The 20,047-nt window shown below is 37.4% G+C and overlaps 3 protein-coding genes across 3 annotated transcripts; all 3 read right to left on the bottom strand.

The window, feature by feature from the left end:
• Positions 1-644: 644 nt before the first annotated feature.
• On the bottom strand, positions 645-4,514 carry LOC125496493 (uncharacterized mitochondrial protein AtMg00810-like). The gene is made up of 4 exons (XM_048641968.2): positions 4,247-4,514; positions 3,550-3,643; positions 2,867-3,034; positions 645-1,002 (listed from the first exon to the last, which is right to left on the bottom strand). The coding sequence occupies exons 1-4, from the start codon at positions 4,254-4,256 to the stop codon at positions 645-647; spliced, it is 630 nt and encodes a 209-aa protein (XP_048497925.2). The 5' UTR covers positions 4,257-4,514.
• Positions 4,515-8,485: 3,971 nt separating this feature from the next.
• On the bottom strand, positions 8,486-9,200 carry LOC104891452 (histone H3.2). Its single transcript, XM_010677148.4, has one exon. The coding sequence runs from the start codon at positions 9,099-9,101 to the stop codon at positions 8,691-8,693; it is 411 nt and encodes a 136-aa protein (XP_010675450.1). The 5' UTR covers positions 9,102-9,200; the 3' UTR covers positions 8,486-8,690.
• Positions 9,201-10,810: 1,610 nt separating this feature from the next.
• On the bottom strand, positions 10,811-17,588 carry LOC104891451 (uncharacterized). The gene is made up of 7 exons (XM_010677147.4): positions 17,096-17,588; positions 14,257-14,484; positions 13,883-13,956; positions 13,088-13,247; positions 12,865-12,984; positions 12,655-12,763; positions 10,811-11,461 (listed from the first exon to the last, which is right to left on the bottom strand). Exons 1-7 carry the CDS (start codon positions 17,378-17,380, stop codon positions 11,280-11,282), a joined length of 1,158 nt encoding a protein of 385 aa, XP_010675449.1. The 5' UTR covers positions 17,381-17,588; the 3' UTR covers positions 10,811-11,279.
• Between the last annotated feature and the right edge of the window lie 2,459 nt (positions 17,589-20,047).

Here is a 20,047-nt window from a genome sequence, read left to right on the forward strand (position 1 = left end):
AAGTGGAGCTGAGGTGGCAGAATCATATTCTTTACACCCCCCCTTCAAGGTGGAGCTGAGGTAAGGATGCCCAGCTTGAGAGAGAGATGATTATGCTGTTGCTCTCCAAGAGCCTTAGTCATCAAGTCAGCTAACTGAAGAAATGATCTGATGTGAAGAGTATTGACAAAACCATCCAAGTAGTGATCTCTGACATAATGACAATCTAGCTTTAAGTGCTTGGTTCTCTCATGAAACACAGGGTTATGAGAGATGTAGATGGCAGCCTTATTGTCACAGTAGAGATTAATAGGCTTAGGAACTATGAACTGCAAATCTTCTAAGATCCCATCAATCCAGACTAGTTCACTAGTAGTCTGAGACATACATCTGTATTCTGCTTCTGCAGATGATTTGGAGATGGTCTTTTGTTTCTTGGTTTTCCAAGATACAAGATTCTTCCCAAGAAACACACAATATCCTGTGAGGGATCTTCCACTAAAAGCACAAGTTCCCCAATCAGCATCACAATAGGCAGAAAGAGAGACATCAGAAGGACTCTGATAATATAAACCCCAATCAAGGGTCCCTGCAAGATATCTAATTACATGAATAGCAGCTTGTAGGTGGGGTTTTCTAGGACATGCCATGAATTGGCTGAGTTGCTAGGCAGAATAAGATATGTCAGGTCTTGTAAGATTAAGATAGAGAAGCTTTCCAATTAGGCTTCTGTAGAATTCAGGATCTGGTAAAACTTCTCCTTCATCAATTGATAGTCTTAGACCTCTAGGAAAGGGAAATTTGCAGGGTTTACAATCCTCCATTCCTGCATTGCTAAGAATGTCCAAAATGAACTTTCTTTGATTCAACATGGTGCCTTGTGCAGTCCTTGAAACTTCCATCCCAAGAAAGTATCTCATCTGCCCTAGATCTTTGCAAGTAAAGGCTGCATCCAGTTTGTGCTTTAAAAGTTTAATTCCATCCTCATCATCACCACTAATTAGTAGATCATCTACATATACACTAGTGGAAAAAAACATCAAGTGCTCCGGTTAAAAACCGTACAAGTGCTCCGTGTTTGACCCGTAGCAGACGCCATACGAGCACTTGAGAATTTATCAAGTGCTCCGGTTGAAAGCCGAAGCACTTAGATTCACAAGTGCTCCGGTTGTATTAAAAACCGGAGCACTTGTGAATATTATATGCTCAAAATAATTCAAGTGCTCCGGTTGATAAGAAAAAACCGGAGCACTTGTGAATCAAGTGCTCCGGTTTTTTCTTATCAACCGGAGCACTTGGCTATATTTTTTTTAAAAAAAAAACCACTGCTACTGCTAGCATGCAAGCTAGCAGCAGCGAGTAACATAATATAGTAATTAACTACTAGGCAAGGGTTGGAGGATCAAATGATAGTAAAGAAGAAGATGAAAGGTGAAAATGAACTGTGAGAGAAAAGTCAAGATATGCAAAAGTGTTCATAATCAAATTATAAAGGGTATGACGTTCAAGACAGAATATATGACGAGAGACTTTAGAAGGTAAAAAAAAACTATAAGAGGGTGAGTTAATTACAATTCCTCATTGCCCAAGGTCAATACATAAAAGGTCTCTAGATAATCAACCAGTCATGCACTACAAGAAATTATTGGGGCTTTGACACTTTAATTCAACTGTCACTAACAGAAGACTAACAGAAGGAGCAGACACCAAGCTCAGCATGTCCTTGAAACAGGTTTGATCAGAATGATCGATGCAACTTGAGCCACATCACACTTTCATTCAAATGATCGATGCAACTTGAGCCACAGCACACCCACAATGATTGCCTTTTGAGTCCAGAATCGTAATGTTCAGATCATCAACAAGACTATCCGGAAAGAGCTGTCAACAATATCTATAAGATCAATAGAGATCTTTACTAAAAGAAAAATCAAAATAGCAATGATATATACATACAAAATATGAGTTTCACCAGAGCCCGGTTGCATCTGTACTGCATCTTTATTAGAAGAGCTTTTCAGACGCACCATACAAATGTATGTTTCTGACAAACATCATTATAGTAAGTTTGGAGTCATGAAACATCTCAGGCATACACATTAATGGTTAAACACAATAGAGCAAAACCTAAAGAAAAATAAATAACACTATGATTAATACTGTAAATAGCAAGACAAGTCCCCATTTTAAATTCCATATGTAATGTAATAAATACTGATAATGCAGCCTGAAATTTGGGCTAATTACATGTGAGTGAAGAGTGAAACACTGGAAGTTAACTTAATGATCTATAAATAGAGAAACATTGTTCACAATAAGAAAGGAGTACTGATAACATCGTGACATAGAGGAAGTGGTAACAAGTCATCGAGATGTGAGAATCTAGAGGATTTAGAAGCCTATTACAGCATTGAAACAAATATAAGTGCTTAGATGAGAAGCGAACATAGAGGGCAGATGCTATGCAGTAATAAATAATTCAAAAGTAGCAATTGCTACAATAAGAAAGGGGGTACTGATGCATCTTGACAAAGAGGGGAGGAATTGATTTTAGTCGATGAGTCATGAAATTCCAGAAGACTAGATACCTATCACAGTATTGGAACAATTATACATAGTGCATTGGACTGCATTGCCAAGTTAATCATAAGTGCTTTGATAAGAAGACAACACAGAGGGCAGTTGATGTGCAGTTATAAACAATGTACCCATTGGACTACATTGCCAAGTTAATCATATCCAGCTTGTTGAGCAGCAGCAATGTCAGCATTATTTTCAGTCTTAATCAGTTTTTCTTTCTCTTCTTAGGTATCAGCTATGTCAAACAGAATTCTATGTAAAGTAGCTCAAATTTTAAAAAATGATCTGATCTGCATAAAATAATCACATTGAGAAGAAAATAACCTGAAGCATCCTAGAACACTCTCTTGCAGCAACTGCCATCTCACGTGCACCAGTTTCTTTAGCTAGAGCCCATAATTGAGCATCCTTGTGAAATAGAGTGCCAACACGCTGGCCTTTCAGTACTTTGACGATATTGTCTGTTGCCTTCCCACTTCCAAAAGATTACAGAAAAGAATCAGGTCAAGGGAACTTTGTAAGATAAATCAAGAAGATAAATTTACTCAGGAAGTAGCAAAATATTTCAATTTGAATGTTACATATTTTTGTGTGTATTTATATATACAACGAAATTAAGCATGCCACCCTTTATATAAGAAATAGAATGAAAGTTTAAAACCAGGGTCTAATCATATTACATCAGGTTATGGCAAACTTTTCATGAATATTAAGAGACTTACATAGCTATAGTATTTCACTTGAATAGAATCTAATGACGCTATATGGAAAACTGTTTGATGATAAACATGTGAGAGGGAACAATTTGGTATATTTACGTGGTATGCATCTCACACTAAATCCTCTCATGTTTACTGGTGAACTTATCACCTTTTAGCCTTTTTCAAACTAAATTTACAAAGCAAACAACGAAAGAATATATATCAACCAATACACTAAACAATAATGAATCAATATGTCAAAGGAAAGGGTAAAAAAATAGGCTCCAACTTTTCCAAATGGCGGAGATTTGCCCTGGAGTTTTCAGGGCCGGATCGAGCAAATTTAACGCTATCCTGAAACAGCACCATCTCAACAGTGTTACCTAAACATAAAAACCAAAATGCCCGACGTTAGAATTTATTCCATGAAGCTAAATGATGGTATCGTTCATAAGAACTATATAAAGATCAGTATAATGGATGGGTAAAAGATGGTAAAATTCTTATAAACTGTGCTATATGTTTCCAATAGATCCCATTGAAAGTTAAAGCTGCAGTTTATTTTGCATATCCTTCAGACAACCTTAGGAGACAAATACACTGTTTGCAGACCTTAAAAATCAGGTTCTGTCACTGATAACTTAAAAAACATTCTATCTTGAGTATTATGCAAATTGCAGAAGTTTTTAACATGATTTCAGATAATCAACTTGCTAGAAAAAGGTTAACAACAACTTAATGTATACATATGCATCTGCAATTCTGCATCATGCAATAATACAAAGTCTGAGTGCTAAATAGGTACCTCTAGCATCTTCTGCAGAAAACGCAGGTACGGATCAGATGATTGCGCAGGTACAATTTCGACAACAAAGAGAAGATCTTAATCTTAGATCTAAAAGTAAGTCAAATTCGATTCATACACAATCACAAGAATCTGGCAAAAACCCTAAAAATCGAGAAAAATAGATTAAAAAGAAATTTACCTGCCACCATGAGAGAAGGAGACGAGGATGCTGGTTGTGTCTGTCACTCCATCATCAAGGAGTCGTGGCGGTCGTCTGCTCTCGCATTAGGGTTTTGAGTTGGGTCTTGGGAAGAGGACGATGTGTGAATGAGAGATACGAGAGTGACGAGGAATAGGGATGGGTTTTTGTTTGCTGGTTGTTTCCGTCACGACCCTGGGAACCGGAGAGGGGAACCCCATGAATGGAAGAGAGAAGATGGAAGGGGAGAGACTGAGAGAGAGAGAGAGAGGGGGGTTCAAGTTCAACGAAGAAGTTAGAGAGTAAATGCGGGTGCAAGTTCAACGAAGGGAGGGAGTTTTGGGGCCCAAAAGAAAATTCCATGCTCCGTTTTTCGGCCCAATCGGAGCTCTTGAGATTTTTTTTATTTTCAAAAAAGAAATGAAGACCATGTGCTCCGTTTTCAAGCTCAACCCAAGCACTTGATAAGTAGCACAAGCATTTTTTTCCACTAGTGATACAAGTGCAATCACTTGTTTTCCATCAATCTTCTTTGTAAAAAGAGAATAATCTCTCTTACTTTGCACATATCCCTCTTTAATAAACAGCTTAGTGAGCTCTATATTCCACTGTCTAGAGGCTTGTTTGAGACCATACAAGCTTCTTTTTAATTTGCACACCTTCCCACTATGCTCTGCTGTGTGCCCTGGAGGGGGATGCATATACACTTCTTCATCTAGATATCCATGCAAGAAGGCATTGTTGATATCTAGATAATGAAGTTGCCAATTTTGAGAAGTGGCTAAAGCAATGAGAGTCCTCACACTTGTGAACATTTGAAATGAGTTTCAACATGTGCAAAAAAAGCAACTAAGATCCCCTTCACCTGTTCTTTATTAGACATCAGATGTGTCCATGTCACCCTAGAGTGATCATCTACAATGGTAAGGAAGTAAGTAGCACCTGTCACAGCTTTCACACTGTATGGGCCCCATAGGTCCACATGTATCATATCAAAAACATTCTCAGCAATGGAAGAGCTTGGCATAAAAGGTAATTTGTGATGTTTAGATACAGAACAAGTGTCACAGAAATAGTTATTCAAACCCTTACAATCACAAAACTTCAAATGTTTCATCTTAGACAATGACACATGACCTAGCCTAGCATGAATTAACTTTAGGTTCTTGTCATCATCTTTCATTGTTCCTGCAGCCAACACCTTTCCAGCCCTCTCAGCACAGTGATCCTTCTCAGCTTCTTTCTCTTTCACATCCAGCACATATAGATCATGATGGTTCCTTCCATGAGCTATGATTTGCTCATTGGTAAGGTCCTGTACATAACATCCATTTTTATCAAACATGAACTTCATCACTTTGTTATCTTGCAAGAATTTGCTGACAGACAACAAATTGTGCCTAAAGTCACTCACAAATAAAACATTTTTCAATAAAATTTCATCAGATATTCTGATGTTTCCAAATTCCTTCACTTCTTTCACTGTTCCATCAGGCAAACCAACTCTAATGGTCCCTTTTAAGGCTCTTATGTTGTCAAATATGCATCTATTTCCAGATATGTGATCACTAGCACCCGAATCAATTATCCAAGACTTCGAATCAAAACCATTTTTATGTGAAATAGCATTAGAAATGATAGTTTTACCTGCAAAATTGCTATAAGCAATTGCATTTTTTCCTAGTGCCTTCATGACTTCTTGGACAACAACTGAGATCATCTTCCCATCATCCTTCATCTCATTGTTTCCTTCTTGAGAACAGCTGGCTTCAAAAGGTGTCCTACTTTCCATCTCAGTTTCTTCTTTCACCACATTTGTTGCTTGTCTTTGGTAGTTTCTTGGTTTTGCATTCTTGAACCTTTCTGGATAACCATTCAATTTGAAACATTCGACCTTCAAGTGACCCTTCATACCACAATAATCACATTTCTTTGCATCCTTCTCCATCTTCATCCTTTTGTAATCTTTTCTCTGAAAATCCTTCAAAGGTCCTAGGTATTCCACCTGTCTGTTGACATTCAAGGCACTCATCTCATTACCAATACTCATTTCACTAGTGATTTGCTTCTGTTTCTCAACTTGTAGCACCAAGTTGTAAGCTTTGTTCACTGGTAAAAGAGGATCCATCCCTAACAAGTTGCTCTTCATCTGCTCATATCCCACATTAAGCCCCATGATGAACTTAATGATCTTGTTGTTCTCCTGTATCTCCAGCATTCTCTTCAGAAGGTTGCAACTGCACTTTGTCATTGCCCCACAGCTGCAATTAGGAATTTCTTCAAGCTGAGCAATTTGATCCCAAAGATCCTTAAGCTTGCAGTAATACTCTCCAACACTTAGATTATTTTGTTGAAATTCCCATAATTCCTTCTTCAGATGAAAGAGTTGGGGGGCATTTGCCTGACCATATCTCTCTACAATTTCTTCCCATAGTTGTCTTGTAGAATGCATTGAAACCAAACTTCCTGCAATCTCTGGCTTCATCGTTGCCAATAGCCAGGACCTCACCATGTAGTCACATCTCACCCATTTCTGCATTTCATCTCCTGGTTCATTGGGTTTAGGGTGTTTTCCTTCAAGGAAAGCAATCTTGTTCTTTGCTCCTAGAGCAATTTTAACACTCCTGCTCCAGTTTAGGAAGTTGTTTCCATCAAAGAGAATACTTCCTAGAGCAGTGGCAACACTCTCATTTATAGCAATGAAGAGTGGATCCTTATAAGGATTGTTTGAGTTAGTTTTCTTAGTTTTCTCAGTCATTTTAACTGGAAGAAAGAAAGGGTGGATTTTTTTGAAAGAAAGAAAAAATCATGAGCTTTGAAATCTCTAGGATTGAAGTTTTCACACCTGAAACTCTGATACCATGAAAAAGAAATTTCAAAGCTTAAATGCACAGGTTTCTCTCTGATAAACTTTCAGAGGCTTTTCTCTTTCTTTCTTGTATTTCTCTATCTGTGTTTTGTTACACAAAATGCCATGAGAAAACGGCTATGAAAGACTACAGCTATATATATACAAAACATAAGGAAGATACCTAATGATTAGGTGTACAAAAGGACAAAGTATCTTTCTAGGATCACTAAAAAACAAACATACACAACAGCAGGCTATTGCTCCCCACTACTGCTGTGTTATGAAAAAAGTGGAGCTGAGGTGGCAGAATCATATTCTTTACACAAACATATGTACTTTTTTATCAAAAAAAATTCAATTTTTTTTAAAAAAAAAATAATGGTGAGGCACGTGTCACCCAAAATTCCATGTGGATTCGTCCCTGACTTACTTCGAAAAAGGGGTTAGAATTTTTGCCAACAAGAACCTTTGTAAGCTAATAGAAGTACTACATGACTTTTCAATTTGAGATATCCCAATTTAAATGGATGAGATCTCATCAAATTGATCGTAATCCTCTTTATCAACCATATAAACAACAATAAGAATTTGTCTTACTTTAATTATCAATAGACTTACGTATTAGCTTGGTAAATTGGTATATACACTACTATCTTATATGACCCATAATAATTCCAACTTTGACACCAGTAAGTCCAAATGTTGTTAGCATGGTTTATGATTTAGTAGTATTTTTTTTCTTCACTCTTTTAAATGCCAGTCTATTTAAATGTGATAATCATAATATAGTCTATTTTATCAAAAAAATATCCCCTGAATTTTCCATGTAGCTATCCATCTTCTGCATAAACTATCTTACAAAGTTACAAAGTAGATAATCTTCAAAAACTGTAAAATCATAATCCTTTAAATACATTCCCCACATTAATCTGTCCTTCCAATTCATGCTACAGTTTTAGACTACCATAAAGAAAAACTAAGATAACTCAATTTTCATAAATAAGCCTATTAGAACTAGGCGTATAATAATTGTTCCAATTAACAAAATTTGGGCATGCATTCCCAATTTTGCATATCAATTGCTCGATGTTAATACAATAATCTCAATTCATTTAGTAGCCACTGAACAACCTACCAAATTCAATTTGAACCAAATTTATTTCCAATAGAAATTTCCAAAACTAACATATTGTATTACTGATGAAAATTCACATCACCAAACTCTCTAACATCATCAGACTTCAACAAAACAAAATCAGAAATTCCACCTGCAAATCTAAGCTCTCTCGCCTCAAATACAATCCCCCATTTAAATAGGATAAACATTCATGAACTAAATAAAACAAATACTACAAAAATTGAGAACAGAACATATCAATAGATAAAAATTGTCACTTTAACTTGTATTGGAACTTGTATAAATCTGCCAATTCATAAGAAATCAATACATAATACTACTACCCTTCTTAAATCAGCAAACAATTTTAAACTGCAAAAAGTTTTCATTAATCAAAATTCACAGCACATATACCCATTACATAATGATAATAATACTAATACCAAACTTAGATTTAAGACAACCAACTACATAAATTAGGCTCTTTCACCTCGAATCCTCCTAGCAAGCTGGATATCCTTAGGCATAATAGTAACCCTCTTAGCATGAATAGCGCAGAGGTTAGTATCTTCAAAGAGACCAACCAAGTAAGCCTCAGCAGCCTCTTGAAGAGCAGCAACAGCAGAACTCTGGAAACGAAGATCAGTCTTGAAATCCTGAGCTATTTCTCTAACAAGCCTCTGAAATGGGAGTTTCCTGATAAGAAGCTCAGTACTCTTCTGGTACTTCCTGATCTCACGAAGTGCAACAGTTCCAGGTCTGAATCTGTGAGGCTTCTTAACTCCTCCGGTTGCCGGGGCTGATTTCCTGGCAGCTTTGGTGGCGAGTTGCTTCCTGGGAGCTTTTCCTCCGGTGGATTTTCTGGCGGTTTGCTTAGTACGCGCCATTGGGTCTGTTCGGCAAAAGTAGTTGATTGAAGATTGGTTGTTGAGAGTTGAGAGTGGAGAAAATTGATGAAAGTAATTGTTGGGTGTGAAATTAGAGGGGGAGTGAGGAGGGGAATTTATAGGAGGGAGTTTTTGAAAATGAAGGGATCTAAAGCGTTGATTTGTGGGTTTAATCGACGGTAGTGGGTTGGGTATTGAGTTTAGCACACGGATTGAGGGTTGTTTTGGTCTCCTAGTGTTGGAATTAAAAGATTTGAAAGTTTTTGTTTTGGCGCGAAGTTGAATGTTTTAAGTCTTTTAGGAGGGGACGTGAAAATTTTCGTGTTTGAATTTGGAAACTGTGTTTTTTTTCACTTTCGAATATTTTTTTGGATGAAATGTTGAATGTGCATTTCAAGTTTGGTTTAACACGCTTGTCAACATTTTTGTTAGAACTCAAAAAACTAGAACTTGTATTGGGTTGAAGATTGTTTAAATACTGAAACAGATTTTTAAATAAGATTCAATTATAGTATAATTATATTTTTGTAACTTCGGAAATTATTGTTATGATAGATGAACAACAATGTATTCTTATCATTTTTAACCTGTGCATTTGATGTATTAAAAAACATTACCAATAGAAGAAATATAATATTATAAGAAAAGGTAACTCCGAACAAAGATGGTATCGTTTTACAATTCTGGGCGAGTTTAGCGGATATGAGGCATGTGAAGATAGGGCTAGCTAGGCAATTAGATATCAGGGTTATGAGACTCACGAGTCACGACTCATGCTACCATAACGAGTACTAATCTTATATGCACGCGATGCATACGAAAATAAACTAAAGGTTAATTGCATAATAATATATACGAAAAACTGTTCATAAAATTCATTGTATATTTTTCTTCTATTTTTAAAGCCAATAAATCAAGGATGATGTAAATATTTTGTTAATTGAGGATAAAATGATAAAAGATTGTAAATTTGTATTTTATTACTTAAGAGTATAAAAAGATTTACTATTTTTGGTGTTCCCCTCCTCTTCCATTATATAATAGAGATAATAGTTGACATCCACCAACATTATGGCCCTATTTGGTGATTAGAGTTTAGAGTTTGTGGTTAGATGATTACTTTTTTGTTCAGAGGATTTAACTGCTGATTTAAATAATTGTTGTGTAAAGGTGTTTGGTAACACTTAGCTGATTGTTTAGAGTTTTGTACTTTTTAGAGCATGTAAAATAACATTTATGGACATATGTTTTTTTTAAAAATAAATTTTAGTATTAATTATATGGACAAAATACTCATTTGTTTTTTCTCTCTCCAAAACTGTTGTGAAAAAGCTCCTCTATCCAGCTCTTTCAAAAGAGAGTTTTGATCAGAATTTTCGATACAAAACTCTTTAATCCTCTCTCTCACCAAACACCCAAGTTAGAGTTTTTACTGGTCAAAACTCTAAACTCTCTCCAAACCTCTAAACTCTCTATAAAACTCTCTCCCCAAACACCCCCTATATCCATATGGGCAATTGGAGCACATAAAGTTTTGAATCCACCAACTTATACGGTTATACCCGACAATACAACATTTCCGTCAAAATTCAGCAATTTATCAATCTAGGGTCCTATACTCCTATATCCTATTCATATACTTGAGAAAATAGCCGAAATCTACAATCTGCAAAGACACTAACCGCAAAACAAATCCAACAGCCACAACAGGTACAAAATTAGCATACTGGTATTCAGAAAATAACGTCTTACATAGATCCCCTGTCAAACCATCAGCTACTTTATTTGGTTTTCCAGTTATGATCTGTCTACAAAAAAATTTGAACGGAAAATTAACTTTTTTTAAGTTCTAACAAAAGCCTTCTCTTTGGAAGTTTGACAAAATCACAAATATTATTTACATTTGGCACTGAATATACAAACTTCACTAGCAGAGTATCCAGTATAGTGCTATAGTTTTGACACTCCAGGTCCCTGCTGTCTCCATGTTTAGAGAGAAGTGCATTTATTTGACCTTCAAACAGATTTGAATTCTGAGTATCTGTCCAAACACAATCGAAACTACAGAAAGCAAAGTCCGCGTGCAAATTTCCTTTAGATTTTCTGCATACCCGGGTCGGAAGAACATGCACAGCTGAAAGCTAGTTAATTGATCACGAGCAATGTGTTCGTCTCTTGTCAATCAAATTCAAGCACCACTTTTCCCGGAATTGTCCTATTCTCTTTTGCCTCATGCGCTTCTTTCACTTGTACAAACGGGAAAGTCTTTTCAACAGGTACTTTCAGCTTCCCATGTTCAGCCAGCCTGCGGATTTCTTGTAAACCCTCAGAATCAGCTCTCATGTATGTCCACCCATACACTGAAACCAAATAACAGTTTATTAGAAACCATAGACCTGATAATTTCAAACTGGAGCTAAAGCTGAGCTTTTTTCTACCCCCTAAGTAATTAACATGCATGTTTGTATTTTCCCCAGAGTGACGAAAAACAAGATTCCTAGCATATAATGAACCCCTCCTCCCAGAAAAAAAAAAAACTGATCAAAATATAGGCACAAAACATCTTTGAAAGCCAAAGCTGACAATACCCAAACACCCACAAGGCCACAATATGGTGACAGCCAACTGAGAGCAAAGAAGCTGCAACTCACAGCACCTGAGGAGCCGAAGCTTACAACACAAGGATTGCTCACGACAACGTTAAACACATGAAAAACAAGAACTTGATAATGGAGGACCTGAACTCAATAAACTGATATTGGAGGACCTGAACTCAATAAACTGATATATGTGTAGAACCTTATAAACACATATAAGTAGATTTGAATATCCGTAACCAACTATAGAGCCTAAAGAAACAAAAATAATTGAAGACCTTCGAGCTAGAGCCACCACAGTCAGAAACCGGAAACTTCGCTAACATCTCAGCTTGCTAACAAAATCAGAGATATGATAACCATGATATAAATTTTAAACCAGTAGAGGTGACCTGCACTTGATAGTCTACACAACAATTCTTAAAATAATTAAAAACCAGGGAACGTCCCAAAATCCCCAACTAGATTCAAATATTCCATTCTTCAGGACTGTGTACGACTGAGCTTCTTGCACCACTTTGAATATGTGCCATTAACGCATGTGTTTCTTTCAGAAAATGGCCCGAAGATAACAGAATCTAAGCCATAAAGTGATCTCAGATCTGAATCCTTTGCCTTTGGAACACCTGGCAACGACATAGAAGCCTCTCCTGATCTCCTCTTTAACAAAATCTCTATGTGATCTTCATGTTCCAGCTGAAAATCCTGGCTCAAAACTTCTGGTAAAGATCAATGGAGCTTGAGCTTTACCACATTTCTCAAATCTAGTCACTGATATTAACAAACTAGGATTTGGAGGAGAAGCTACCAGGAGTATCCCAAGGCGTTTTGTCTCTCTTGGTGATTGGGATTTTAAGTACTTTGTATTTTCTCTCTGTCTCTCTAGTGTAAAACAAACTAGTGAATGTCCAACTAAAATAAAATTTATTATGATGAAAATTTGCAATATATCATACCTATTCCATGTGAATACCTATACTGAATTTGTTTCTTTAACAGAAGAGCTGAAGCCATTGGAAGACCAATAGCCAAACCATATTGATCAGACAAGGATGCTGCCTCTCCCTACATCAAAAGAAAGTCATAATTCAATTCAACAAAATTAGAAGAACATGAGGAGATCTGACATTGCAGGAAAAATGTGCTAGCAAGCTTTGATATTCCACCTGCAAAGTCATGTAATGTCCGCCTTGCCTCAAAACATTTACACCTAGTCTTTCAGTCTCTGGTATACCAATGGTATCCAAAACAGCATCGAAATGACCTTTAATTGCTTCTTCGCAATCCTGCAAGTCACGGCATCAAATCATTGATAAAAAGAACTTTTGAGTAATAAATGAGTCAAATGTATGCATGCACCAGGATGTAACTTGAAAAACGACTACTAACCTCAGTGGTATAGTCAACAGCCTTCTCAGCACCAGCTGCCAAAGCACGTTCAATACTCTCCCCACCAACAGTTGTCGTCACATGGCAACCAGCTGCCACTGATAGCTGGATGGCAGAAAAACCAACTGCCCCTCCACCTCCAATTATCAAAACCTTTTGCCTGCAAAGACACTACACATGAAAAACTATGCAGGGAAAGGAGCTAAAGGCTGGCACGACATCAAGGAAAGGAACACAACTAAAGCATCAAGACAGACCGGTAGATTTACAAAACCGGTAGAGAAAAGTGCATGAAGACACTCTGCAGATGTATCAAAAAGCAGTATTTTGACTTTTGTACATCATACAGCAAACAATTAATTACATGCAGTGTGCATAAACCTTCTTCTTTAACTCACACTTTTCCAGCTGTCTAGTTCCAACTAATGTCTGGCTGATGAGTGGAGCTAACCATCACAGATCTTCTTGTGCCAGTTGACTGAACTACAAAGTCGACTACTAAAGAAACTACCAGAAGCTGTAGCAAATCTAGGAATTGCTAAAACAGCATCAACATTTCAACTTATAAAAGATGTTATACATAATAGCACAGCTGACAAATCTTGTCGCCTAAGCTAAATTTTGCGCATTGGCTCCCATCCATCCATGCTATAGTTAGATCACATACAATTCTCTATAGCTGATAAAATATCAAATTTAACACAAATATTGAATGCAAATAGTAATAAGTTGTTCCAGATTCATTTTATTCAGAATATATATAGAAGAAGAATAAAAAAATGTTAGAGAAGATACCCTGAAGCAATCCTTGCAGTACTTTTGAGTGCACGCCATGCAGTAAGTGCAGCAAAGGGAATCACACAAGCGTCCTGCACAATACAATAACTTTCACAACACTATCCAATCAAATCATCAACAAAATACAATCAAAGCATATGCCATCTAGAAAATAAGTTCTACATGGATGCTTGACCCACATAACTACTTGACCTCTCTATGACATATCATGAGCTGAGCAGCAGATGGATACAGAGGAGATACGAATCGTGTAAAGACTAATGATACTATACCAAGAAAGGGGGGAAGCAAATTAAAGAAGACATAATAATTTGTGACGGAAGGCCTAGCTTCTGATGTAAAGTTGAAGCTTCTCGCTCCTTGTGACTTACCACATGACTCATGGCAGCTGGTTTTTTTGTAACTTCTTCGACTGAAAGGATGGCATAGTCAGAATATGTACCCCTGATAGCGGTCGGATGCAATGCCCCAAAAACTTCTTCACCTACACTTAACGATCGAACTGAACTTCCAACTGCTGCAACTTCTCCACTAACATCACGGCCCAGAATGAGGGGAAGTAGAGGCCCAAACACAGATCGGCCATAGCCTGCTCGCATCTTCAAGTATTACAGCAAAACAAATCTAAATTAGGATCTTATTATTTGAGACACGTATAGATTGAGTTGCATGAAAGTAAAAAGAAGCAAAGATCCAAGATCAAAATAATGAACTACACAACGCCATAACATTGAGTTCAACACATCCAAAGTCTAATAAGTAATAAAAAAAAGTATGACATGGTTCCTCTGGTTATTTTCCTTGATTCTTTGAGAAGCTCCTTCACTCCTTGTGTGATATTTAGGTCTTTATTAGGTATTGATTTTTTTTGTTTGTTTCTCTTTGATGAATTTTTTAGATTATTGAGTCATTTGGAGAGATGAAGGAAGGATTCTAAGAAGAGTTAGAGTTGACAAGAACTGGTCTTTGTTCCTTGTTCCTTGTTCCTTGTTCCTGTTAGAAAAGACATCTTTGATAAGGAGATACTATGGACTCCAAGAAAAGGCCTTGGTAGATATATATGTAGTGGACCTTGACCTGGTAGCTGAGAATAGGATTTGTTCACAATTGCTGGAGCAGGAACTGCTGTGGAGGAACTAGGCACTGCTACTTCCAGAGGAAAAATCCTTTTGTGCACAGGGACCTGGAAGCTACGACTGTGGTGGTTACTTTTTGGATTAATTCCTGATCTAGGTTAAATCCTACTTTTATTGTCCGTTGCCTAGGGTTGATGATGTACTTCTAGTATCCAATACAATATTTGAGAGCTAAATTTCCATGCTCGTAGTATTTAAGTCAGGCATGGTTGTATTTGTTAGTCATTACTAACTAAATATATCAAAAGATAGGGATACTTGTTCCTACCATCAATTTATTCAAGGGATAATTGAGATGTCAAGGATCTAGATAACATTGGTTGAAGTAAAAGGATCCAGTGAGTATTACTATTTCATAGATTGTTCTACCTTATTGCTTGTTTCATTATTAATCTATGTAGAGCCTAAAGGCAAAGATAACGGAATTACTAGTTTTGTGTTGGACATAATAAAAAAACCTCACACGTAGTCCTTTGCTTTTCATTCAGATTGGTGATAGTAATAGCTTTTTGGGGCGAGTTGGGATGAACCTCAAATAATTTTTTTACCTCCCAGTGTAATATATAGGATCAAGAGGTCAAGTGTTTAAACAACCCCCCCCCCCCCAGACAACTTCTTCCAAGAAAATTGGCTAGCACTCAAAGCAAATATTCAAGATAATCAATTAGGAAAGTGATGATTATTTCCTAGTTATTGGGAAAGAAAAAGAATAGACAGGGCAATCGTAGATCTGACAACAAGAGAGCAAATGTGATATCTACAACCTAGTTCCTTTACAGATTATCAGTTTGGTTAATCCCCATGATTGTAAGAGGGCAAGGTTGTAACATTATCAATTACCAGAAGAATAAAACTTGCAGCACCTATCTCCCACCACCAATATGACTTCCCATAATTTACTAGCCATATTTTTTTTTAATAAATAAAATTCTGTATTTGTTCTCCCCCTTATATACTAATTCATAAGTACGTGTATCACATCTTTTATGTATAGATCTACTTTTATTATATGTTGCTTCTCTTCTTCATCAACTTGCCTCAATGTTTGACATATTCCCAATATCCGATATCCTCACTTGTTCAGACAAGAGTACGGCAAAATTAGCAACAAAATCATTCATGAAACTCTTTTGAAATTCATAAAGGCTTTATACATACATGATGATGATCATTTGACTATATGAAATGGCTTATTCACGGAATCGACTCATCTTGAAAAGCTTTCTACTTGCAGAAAAAAGGATAAGTAAAACCTATAAAAGCCATCCCCCCACATTAGAAAATTAACAAAAAGTAGACACAGGAACGGCAACTCTAATATCGAATTCACATTCATCCAACATCCCAAAATTATCGATCAAATAGATAGCATGAATCAAATTACAGACCAACTATACATATGCCACAATGAAGGCGGTAAAATGAATATGACAAAAACATGAACACATCACCTAGATTTGTTTAAGTCAGATGGATCATCCAATTACAATTACATAATTGAATTTCCCATCATGAATGTCACATTTTACTCAAAAAGCAATTTAAACACTATCATATTAAAACATTCGATCACAAAATGACTTTTTTGAGCTATTAACACTCATCTCATTACCCATACATAAGTACTTCCTATTTTAGGATTTAATACGATTCACAAAATCAAATAACCAGATTATATCATCAATAGCAACAGAAAAATCATCCAACATCCCAAAATTATCGATCAAATAGATAGCATGACTCAAATTACAAACCAAATATACATATGCCACAACGACAGCGGTATTCTTGAATATGACAAAAACATGTACACATCACATAGATTTGTTGAAGTGACATGGAACGTCCAATTAGATAATTCAATTTCCAATCATGATTCAAAGCACAAGATGACTTTCGGGCAATTCAGAATCATCTCATCACCCATACATAAGTACTTCCTATTTTAGGATTTAATAGGATTCATGAAATGTAATAAAATAACAACAGAAAAATAAACTCCTAACAAACAAAAACCAACTAAATTGATTCAATTACTAGGAACAAAAACCAGTTGAGGAAAGAGATTAATTACCCGAAGATCGAGCGGGTTAACGGAGACGGCACGAGCACGAACAAGGACCTGATTAGGCTTGAGATGAGGGACACTAACATTGTGATGAAGCTCAAGAACTTCAGGCCCGCCAAAACGCGGCAAAAGCACCGCTCTACAGTGCGTAACAATATTCCTACGACTGAAATTATACCCTAACCCTAGCCCAGATTGGACATTGTTCTTCAAATAAGATGATGAAACCATGAAATTCCTGAAATTAGAATCATTTGATAAGATGTTATTCAATGATTTAACGAACCGCATTTTGGGGCGCAATTGAAGGGTTTCTTTCTTTGTGATTGAGCAGTGATTTATAACATCAGGATCAGGAAATAGAAGAGAGAGAGAGGAGAGAGAATAGGAGGTCGGAAGAGGGTTTAAGAGAGGGAGAAAATGGAGGAGTGTCTGTGTGGGTTTTGGGAGTGAGGAGACGTGTAAAGAGTTTTGTCCGCAGAGTTCAGTCAGCAAAATGCGGACACTATATTTCCCTTTTATATGTGTGACAGTGTGGTAACTCGTGTTGTTTTTAGGAAAAATGAATCAGAATACCCCCAACTTTGGCCCGTCCGCTTTTAATACCTCCAACTTTGGATTATTTTTAAATACCCCCAACTTTGGGGGTGGTCCGCCAAAAATACACCCAGATGACTTGTAACCTGTTAACAAGGTAATTTTTTTATTTCTCTTTTATTTTTAATTTCGACTCCTACCCACCACCACTTCAACCACCCTCCCCCACCCCAGACCCTCCCTCTCCCCTCCCCGGCTGCAAACCCTCATGCTAGCCCAACCATCCCCCACTCCCACCACCCCAGAACCCCCCCACTCCCATCCCCTAGCAGTCCCGGCCCCCCACTCCCTCCACCCTCGCACCCCCTCGCCACTCCCAACCCAGCAGCCCCCAATCCCCCACCCCCACCCCCACAGTAGCAGCCCCCACTGCCCTAACACCCTTCCGAACCCCCTCCCCTAACCCCCGTCGAAATCTCCCTCCCTCCCCCTCGATTTTCGCCACCCCTCGCCACTCCTAACCCAGCAGCCCCCAATCCCCCACCCCCACCCCCAACAGCAGCATTCCCCCCCACTACCCTAACAACCTTTGGAACCCCCTCCCCTAACCCTCGTCGAAATCTCCCTCCCCTCCCCCTCAATTTTCTCGGTTTCTGACCTCTTCCTTCGTCACAGTACTGAAGTCTTTCGGTGGGGGTTTGCTGGAAATCGAGGGAGGTGCAGGTAGGGGTTTCGAAGGGGGTTAGGAAAGGGGGAATTCGATAAATGGTGGTGGTCAGGGAAGGTGGCAGTGGGGGGTGGGGGGTGGGGGGATGACGAGAGGAGAGAGAGAGATGAGCAGAGGGGGAGGTTTTTTGGTTTACCAGTTCATCCGGTCATAACAGGTAAATGGTGCATTTTTGGCGGACCACCCCTAAAGTTGGGGGTATTTAAAAATAATCCAAAGTTGGGGGTATTAAAAGCGGACCGCCCAAAGTTGGGGGTATTCTGATCCATTTTTCCTTGTTTTTATTACAAAAACTCTTAACATTTCTATTTAGGTAGGTAAGATGACGTGTCCTATTCAATAAAAAGTCTCGAATTTCTTATACTTCATCCGTTTCAAAATAGATGATACATTTTGACTAAAACGCTTTTCGATGCACTACTTTGACTACTAATATCTTTAATTATGTATTAGAGTAAAGTATAAAATTTTGATTTTCTGAAAATATACATTAAGACCAATCCAACAACATATTACATTATAACATTTGATTTTACCTAATAGTAAATAATGCATGGTCAAACCTCATTCATGAATAGTGGAAAAGTCAAAATGTATCATCTATTTTGAAACGGAGGAAGTAGGTAATTTCACCATCCCAGCTATACAAGAAAAGACTTTTACGAGTTGGAGCAAGGGTAAGGAAAATCAGTACGCTAAAAGTATTTTTAGTGAGGTTTGAGTTTGATTACACAAACTAAACACAAAGAAGTACATCACTCAATTTTAATTAGCTACATGTGAGATAAAGTTGTCCCATATTCCACATTTAATATATATGAAAAATGTTCGTCTAGAATAATGAGATAAGTTCTTGATCTGATATATCTAATTTTTTTTATCAGTTACATATAAGATACAATTGTCGTGGATTCCATATTTAGTGTATCTTTAATAAAATGTTCTTCTAGAGTCATATGTAATGAACTGATAATTTGAGCAGAAATATTAAGGAAGAAGATGATGATCTTTGATTGATAATAATGGAAATAATAGTAGAAAAAGATAGTTTATCAAGTTTTCGAGTGACTTGACACACTCCCAAAGCTAACAACTAAAATGAACTCTCCAATATTTTTCTTGATGATCTTTTCTCTCTCTAATTTCCTCTAATAGTCTACTTGCCTTATTACCTAAGCTAACATATTAACTAGCGTATATTACTAAAATACCCCTGCCCTCTAGGCTAGTCTATTACAATACCGGCCGCCCAAATATTCACCTTGTCCTCAAGGTGGATAGTAATTTGCACTCCATTCTCGGCCTTGGCAGCAGTGGTTACTACCATCTTTGGAACATTGTTCGTCTTGTCGTTTGAGTTCCTCTGTATCTAGCATTGATTTCAGCAACTTAAGTGACTTGCACATGGTTGAAGAATTCAGCAGCTCAGACAGTGAACATGTATGACTATGAGTGAAGTGGGTAGAAGTTGGATTGGGAAGAGGAGTGTGCGAATTGCAGGGAGTTGAAAAGAAGTTTGGTGGGGAGGTAGAAAAGCTGGGCGGCGAGAGTGATGGAGCTATGGGTTTAAGAGATGAAAAATAGGGGTTGAAGAATTGGGTGGGGTGTCTGGGTTTAAACTTCAGTTGGTCAGATTTGAGCACTTTATCATTGTACTCAAGTGGGCTGTAACTTTTTGGGCTAGAGAATTTAAG

This window comes from Beta vulgaris, chromosome 4 (assembly GCF_026745355.1).
Source record: "Beta vulgaris subsp. vulgaris cultivar EL10 chromosome 4, EL10.2, whole genome shotgun sequence".
Taxonomy (NCBI): Eukaryota; Viridiplantae; Streptophyta; class Magnoliopsida; order Caryophyllales; family Amaranthaceae; genus Beta; species Beta vulgaris.